The sequence below is a fragment of the Henckelia pumila genome, chromosome 4 (assembly GCF_033568475.1).
Source record: "Henckelia pumila isolate YLH828 chromosome 4, ASM3356847v2, whole genome shotgun sequence".
NCBI lineage: Eukaryota > Viridiplantae > Streptophyta > Magnoliopsida > Lamiales > Gesneriaceae > Henckelia > Henckelia pumila.
Window position 1 is genome coordinate 78,664,311 of NC_133123.1, and position 8,027 is coordinate 78,672,337.

At 36.9% G+C, this 8,027-nt stretch overlaps 1 protein-coding gene across 1 annotated transcript; it reads right to left on the reverse strand.

Moving 5' to 3' along the window:
• Positions 1-3,730: 3,730 nt before the first annotated feature.
• On the reverse strand, positions 3,731-7,624 carry LOC140864917 (protein ALTERED PHOSPHATE STARVATION RESPONSE 1-like). The gene is made up of 4 exons (XM_073269328.1): positions 6,246-7,624; positions 5,641-5,819; positions 4,941-5,164; positions 3,731-4,615 (listed from the first exon to the last, which is right to left on the reverse strand). Exons 1-4 carry the CDS (start codon positions 7,219-7,221, stop codon positions 3,826-3,828), a joined length of 2,169 nt encoding a protein of 722 aa, XP_073125429.1. The 5' UTR covers positions 7,222-7,624; the 3' UTR covers positions 3,731-3,825.
• Between the last annotated feature and the right edge of the window lie 403 nt (positions 7,625-8,027).

The following is an 8,027-nucleotide window of genomic DNA, read 5'->3' on the forward strand; positions in this document are numbered from 1 at the left end:
GATGCAAAAATAGACACTATGCAAGCCTGCCTTGGCACTCAACTCACTGAGGTCATCCTTCGACTCAACCAAGGTGATGCCAAAAAGGGGGAAGAAGAGCAACGTAGAGCAGCAGAGGCAAGAAGACGTGAAGAAGAGTCCAGAAGAAAAGAAGAAGCCGACAGAAGAAGAAGAGAAGGCGATAGGTCAGGAGGAGCCAGTTGGTTCAAAAGATGAACAACTTATCTCTTCTTTACTTATCGCAGCTGCATCTTATTTTTTTCTGTAGGTGTAATAAAAATGCTTATTGTACTTAATGAAATTCATTCTCTCAATGAAGTTCATTTTAATGCTTTCATATTGTTCTTGGAGCACTTAAGTTTTGTCATCGCCAAAAAGGGGGAAATTGTTGAATCCGATATTTTGGTGATAACAAACAACAACTCATTGTATAGGAATGTGCTGCCAACCATTGTATTTCAGGAATCTACTACAACTTCTACCGGAAGCTTGTCAACCGCCTTTGCTCTCGACCGGCTGAAGTCACAAGCCTATCGACTGGCTATCAAAACCAGCAGAGGATAAATCTATCTACCGGAAGCTTGTCAACCGCCTTTGTCTCTCGACCGGTTGAAGTCACAAGCTTATCGACTGGTTATTCAAACCAGCAGAGGACAAATATCTCTACAGGTAGAATGCCAACTGCTTATCAGGATATCTCAAGACAAGTACCTGTGACAAGATGTTCTTTGCAAGATCTTTTATTAAAAGCAGAACCGGCGTGTCAGAAGATATGTTGACTCCTGCAATCGAGACAACAGGTTGCACCAAAATGGCAAAAACACAGAATGACTACAGATAAAGCATTCGACCGTTTATTCCAGTTTTGGACCCTGGAAGTTGTCTGCAGTGTACGATCTTCATGCAGAATCATCAATGCATTTATGAGCATTAAATGTGCATTCAATGCAGCATCAGAACGTTCAAAATAAAGACGTTGATGATTGAACTATATAAAGGGAAGATTGCTCAAGAAGTGTGACAACAACAAAAAAGAAAAAGGGTAGACAACAAAGAGAGACAAGCAATTCAGAAAAATCTCAATCAACTCAATCACTTGAATAATATCAGAAGTCCTCATCTGATATACTTGAGCACACTTACAAGATCATTCATTTGCTGCTCAAATAAACCCTCGCCTACAGTTCACATATCTGATCGTCAAGGATCATCCTAGGGTTTTCAAGCCTCTCGACCGCTCTGCAGTTTGAGAAGCTCAACTCAACTATACTCATTGTTGAAGAGAATTGAAGCTACTCTGAAAGCTTCCACCAGTCTGATAAGAACTGAGAATCTTATCTGTGTAAATCTAGGAGTTTCGGATTAGGCATTGGATAAGTCCTAAGTCTGAAGTGGGTGTATTACAAGACGTTGTAATAACCAAAGTCTTCTAGTGAATTCCTTCCTAAGTGGAAGAAGGGGAGACGTAGAAGGATTAAGCCTTCGAACTTCCATAAATCGTGCCTTAGTCTTTACTGCTATTTATCTTACATTCTGCTCATACATTGCATTATAAACTTTGCATCACTAAAACCTCTGAACTATTTCCGCACTATTTAAGTTGTTCAAACCGTTTTAGAAGTTGAGAAAACAGATTAAGTGAACTAAACCTCACTTGATCATTTTGAAGAAGAAGAAGAAAAGTTTCAGAGTGTATTCACCCCCCCTCTACCCTCTGAACCGATCCCAACACATATAACATGACAAGATAAACATGCATCATATGACTGTTAATAATATAAAAAATAAAAATGCAACAAAAAATATACATACTCAATTTGATATCTCAATCAGTACTTATGTACATCTAAATAACTGGTTTAAGAAAACAGGGTCTAAAGTCCTAGCCTAAAGATAAGTACATGTTTATCCAATAGCTACTCCCAAACTCCAAATTAAGAAAGGGATTTAGGACTATAACTCCATTTGTCGTTAGTCCACATAAGTAAAAAATGCCGCAACTTAAAACCTGTTTCGCTATGACCTCGGTAGCACCTTGGTACTTGCTGATTCTCGATAATATGAATATAAAAAGTTAAAAATAGATTAAATGGCTCAGGAACCTTTGAATGTGCATTTAAGAACGAAAATTTTGCAATTATGTGTTTAAATAAAAGTTTTTTTCAACCAATTGTAGTTTATAATTATAAATTATTTGAATGAAACACGATAACAAATCATTTTGATATTTTTTTAGAGTTTTTAATTTTTTAAATCTGTAATTCATTGGCTTATGACATTGACTAGAAGTTGTATGTTTAAATAAAAGTGTCTTTATCTAACATTTTGTCGTGGTTTTATATTTATAAATTACTTTAAAAAAACATGTTACAAGATCATTGTGATATATCTTTTTTAAGTACATAATTTTATAATCTCTTTTATGTTTAAATAATATTTATATTTTTTAATAGTTTCTAATGTTCTAATATCTTTTTTCAGCACGTGGTCAGAAAATTATATATTTATACAAATATCACCTATATAATGTGGTTTGATTTTCAATATTTTGATCATATTTACAAATAAAAAATACAGTTGACATAAAAATTAATATTTTTTCATGTTTGACCTAAATAAAAAATATATCTTATAAAATTAACTTGTAACGGTTACAAAAAACAAGAGTTGAGCGACCCTACCCAACTAACTATCTCAAGGGACATCAGTCTCAACGTGATTAACACATGGTCATACATATATTACAAGATAATATGCATCATATGACAAATAATATTGATTTAAAAATACATACCCAGCTGGATATCTCAGTTAATACTTACATATCTCTAAAAAATTGATTTAGTAGCACAAAGTCCATAAAGCCCCAACCTAAATCTAAGTGAACATCATATCACTATTTTTTTAATCTAAAGTTTCTATTAATCCAATAGATACTCCTAATAACTATTAAGTATTAGGGTCTATCTTTCATCTTTCGTTAGTTCGTAAAAGTCGAGAGCCTCGCAACTGAGTACAATTTCATTACGACCTCAGTAGCACAATGCTTCTTGCTAGCCCTCGCTAATATGGCTAGCTAGAACACTCAAATATAGACAGTTCTCAAAAAACTCTATTGCAATTAGGCATTAAAATCTCACGTCTATTTTAACTTATGTGTTTCAATTAAAATGTTTTGCAACCAACATTTTATTGTGATTTTTATCGTTTTGATATGATCTTTTTAGAATTTTTAATTTTCTAATTTGCAATCATTTCTTTCAACCAATATGTTTTTTTGTGATTTACATTTATAAATTATTTTAATAAAACATGATAAAAGATCAATCTCACAAATTTGACTCGTGAGACTGTCTTACTCGAGTTTTGTTTTAGTTTTTTTTGAATTTTAATTAATCTATCGTATGTTCCCCACGTGCCCACGTGCAACGCACGTGCACGTTTTCTAGTATATATATATATATAGATTAATCAATCTTGAACATATATTCAACTTATTTCTCAATAAAGAGACGGAAAATTAAAGTTGAAATCAAATTTAAGTAGTGTTCCGAAATGTTTCTATACGCACTTTGAGAAAACTGCATTGAACCTGTGAATCAGTATCACCCATCATCTACAATCCATAGAGGAAGAAACTCTTGCAGATTCTAAGGAGAATTAGGGTGAAGATGATCAATCAATGGATTAAGCTAGGCACATAAGGGGACGATGAACTGAAGTACGCCATATAAATAAATAAGTCTGCAACACAACAAAACACAATCCCAGTTCAAGACAACGAAACTACAAAAAGATCGCATATGGTTATTAACACAGGGCTTATCATTTAACACGCTGTGACTCTGTAATCAATCTCAGTCTCTCGTAACCATCGTAACATGCATGAGCATAGTCGTAAAGGGCCCGAAAAAGCTCAGGTAACCTGATCTTCAAGCTCCCCACTGATTTCTCCCTCACCTGAAGACAGTGCTTTTGATGGTCTTCCATTTCATCTTCCAACTTTTTTTCCACGCTTTCCACCACAAATTTCCTCTCAGAAACGGGGTCTTTTGCACCCGTTTCTATAGCTTTATCCGTGTCTTCCTCTTGTGGTGTCCGACGTAGCATGTATTTTTGATGCCATTCATCATAGGCATGTTTTTTTCGAAAATACTCTTTTCGGGTTTCTTCATACTTGTCCTTGAGCTTCATTTCCTCCTCTTGGTGGATAATGATGGTTTTTACAACTGCTGCAAAGGAGGAAATTGCATTTTTCACGATTTCATCAGGGAGTTTTTCGAGGAGGTCCTTCCAGGCATGGAGTAGTGGTTGGATAGGAGGTGTTTGGGTTCTAGGAGGTGATGAGATTTTTTCTTTCAAGCTACTCTCGATTGGTACGAGGTTTAGCTTCAACCAGCTGTTGAGAGAACCGATGTATTGTCTTTGATTGGTTACAAGTTTCTCAAACTGCGAATGCCATTCGTCCACCACGTTTGAGAGCTGTTTGGTGCGCTCGTGATGTTGTTTGCTCGTTTCGATGTGGATCCGAGAGGCATCGAGGAATTTGAGATCTACGACAATCTTGAGCTGGCTATCATGATGTGAGCAAATGGATTCCCACATATTCGTCATCCTTCCAAGATTCAAGAGAATATTAATTTTGAGAAAATAGGTAATATCAATTTAAACTAAACAAAATAATTTCACGGTTCTGTATCATAAGACGAAATACTTGATTATTTGGAGAAAAAACATAAAAAGAAAAAGGAAAAACAAAACAAAACAAAACAAAACCAAGGAAAATATCAGCCAAGAACACATGCACCACAGCAAACTAAAATCCCATAGAAATACGTTTAAGTTTAACTTGTATATTACAAAGTGAGCTATACAGGCAACAAGACATCAAATCACAGAAATATGAATTAAAAAATATAAGAGAAGAAGAAGGAACTTACCCACGAATCAGGCTGATGAGCTTTGGATACAACTGTTTGTCGCGAATATCATTCACTTCTGAGACAGTTGAATCCAAGGATTGCATGTCGACTATGTATCGAGTGTGCAAATGGCTGACAGCGGCTTTTGCTTTCTCGAGTTGTTCGGAACTAGCTTTCCGTTTTTTCAGTTTATTTAGAACAGAAACTTTACGCTGATACTCGAGTTTTATAAGCTCACCAGCCTATCAGCAGAAAGTTAAAATAAGTCACAAGTGGTATCTCAATTTCACAAAACATGCAGCCACCGCTCACAGCAGAACAACATATAAACAATCCGGAGTTTGCATTCATCATAAATCATAGGGATAGAGGAATTGGGACAGTTGGGGTGACCTCAATAGATTTGGGAGGGTGAAATGTGCAATTTCAGAAAGATTTCACATATGACCTTACATTTTTCATCCAATTGGGAGGAGGTGATCGGCTGCCACCACATCCACCGACAAAGAAGCGCACAACAAATAAAAGGGATACTTTTTCATCCCTTGTTAAAAAAGCAAACACTTCTAGACATACAGTACTAGAAAAGAGGTGTGAATTGATCAAAGCCTAAAGATGATTATCTTCAATTGTATCTAATGAAAAACAAAGAGGAAATAAGAGATCACGGATGACATTCCAACACATATAACAAGAGGATGGAGAAGTATCAATGCACCTTAACTTCTTCATAGAGCTTTTTCTCCCATGCAAGCAACTTATCTAAAACAGTGGCATGTGTTTCATAATCTTCAGCATCAACAGTTTCCTTAGTTCCTTCATTACTACTGTGAGAACCTTTGAAAGATTTATTCCATGTTATAACTTGCATGACCCTCGCAGCATGATCGATGTGCCCTGAAAGATAAAGAGGGACCATATCTGTCAACTCCAAGGCAGCAAAATACGATCTTTATAATACCATACCATATCCAAAGGAAGAAACTCTTCACAAATCTTAACAAATATGAACTTCAAATTCAAGAGTGAATTTGAAACATGGTATTTTGTGAATCAATTTATATAGTAATATATTCTTTAATAACTGATTCAAGTTACCATGAAGAGACACAGTTTTAAGTTTGACAAATCCAAGTGTTTGGGTTCATGATTCAAAATAAGGCCTTCAATAAAAGTAACTTGAATTTCAACAACTCTCTGTGTATAGCTCAAGCATCAAATTACCTCTGTGAATGAATGAAAAATCGACTCAGGTATCATTTAATTGAAATTAAGTCACATCAAGCAAGAATTGGAGCCAAAGTTGTGAAATTCTAGTATCACCTCGATTGTCTGCAAAATTTGAATGATAATGCAATCGGGTGGCCTCCAACATCTTGGATACCTCCTGTGCACTTTGAGAAGCCTTGAGGAAATGATCATCGATATCACTCAAAACTTTCAGCAAATCCACACTGTTACGACTTCCCACCATCTCTCCAACACCAAATCCAACCTTATTAATTGCTGGTGGGGCTGTTTTTGAGTGCAAAAAGTGCTTCTCCATTCCCACACTTATCGGTGTCTCCTCCGGTGCCTTAAACTCTTCAATCCTCTCAGGTCCCACTTGCTTCTCCGGAGTCTTGAACTCCACCGTCCCTCCAATACCATTGAAGTTGATATTTCCACTATGGTCACCACTTCTCTCTTCCATGTAACCCCCCTCTTCATCTTCAACCTCATCATTCAATGGTTGTTGAGGCACATTGTCCATAAAGAAATAATCCCAAGCCATGCCTTTAATCTCCGGAGGAGTCATTTGATTGGGGGTTCTGGTCGGAGTTTCCAATCCATCTTTCTTCCTTCTACGAAACCTTCCTTTCTCTTCTTCTTCTTCTTCTTCTTCATAAATATCACTCTCATCAATGGCAATCCCCTTCATTTTCCCCTTCTTCTTCTCCACCTGTGAGACCACAGCTGGCATAGTCACAGAACGCTGAAGGGGAGTGATGGGCGAAAAGCTTGGAAGGGGAGGAGGAGGGGGAGGAAGGCTGGATTCCACCGGAGGAGGGGGCGGTGGTGGAGGATGGTCGGAGGGGGGGGGCTCCTGTGGCACCACAGCCTCCGGACGAGGTGGCGGCACCTCGCCTTGTGCATAATCGCTCAAGGCTGCACCAGTATCTTTAAGGGACACAGAGAAACCAGAATGAGCCGAAGCAAAAGCATTTCTCAAGGACACAGCTTCTTTCATCAAATTTCTCCTCTCTTTGCACCTCGAAACAGACTCCTCATTGTCGATTTTCGACTGAGCACATCCCATTTCTTCCTCCCTCTGTCTAATCCAAGCTTATACCAAATAAGGTAACGTGAGATTTGATCAAATCACACAGAAAAATGGAATCTTTCTTGATTTCCCACGAGGGTACGAGGTTTTAGCAAATGGGACTGAAGCTAAGCACTAAATGTAAGCAAAAAAACAACTCCATAAATAAATAAATCCTAGAAAACTCCGACCATCTTTTGCAAGAGCAGATATTTACACACAAGAGCTCTGAATTTATGAATTTTTTTCTTCTTTTCGCGTTTCCTTTTTGAGAAAGGTAGGATGAATGCTGAGAAGGAAAGCAGAAACAGACAAAATGTCACGCACAGAGGTGTGCACTGAGGCAAATCACAGAGAGGGAGGCTCCATTTCCTGCGGTCTCATTTCACCCGGTTACGTACAGTTCCTGCCGAAGCCCACGCGATTTCATTTCCATTCAAGAAAATCGCATTTTATTTCATGGTTTTCAAAAACGGAGGGAGTAACGGTCACTTTTTTCGAGGTGAAACGGCGTCGTAAGTGGATTTGCTTGAACCAACGTTTTCCAACTTCGGCATACATATGTTTGCTTTTTTATTTTTGTTATTCTAAAACGAGTTTAAAATCAATAAAAATATAAAATTTCCCTATACGTGATTATTTTGTATCTATTTTTAGCTTCTCCATATTTCGGATCTTCTTGTTTCTAAGGAAATATAGCTATGTTTGGATTTAAATTTAAAAATATTTTTATAAAAAATATATATTGACAGAGATTTGATTTCTTATATTATTTATCGAGATCTTATAGTGATTTGGTAGTA

What these genes read in the sequence shown, in the direction of transcription:
- LOC140864917 (XM_073269328.1), bottom strand. Translation starts at nt 7,221, where the DNA reads ATGGGATGTGCTCAGTCGAAAATCGACAATGAGGAGTCTGTTTCGAGG. An exon ending in AAATTTTGCAGACAATCGAG is followed by an intron (nt 5,820 to 6,245) that starts GTGATACTAGAA and finishes TTTATCTTTCAG; the next exon opens with GGCACATCGATCATGCTGCG. An exon ending in CTCATCAGCCTGATTCGTGG is followed by an intron (nt 4,616 to 4,940) that starts GTAAGTTCCTTC and finishes GAATCTTGGAAG; the next exon opens with GATGACGAATATGTGGGAAT.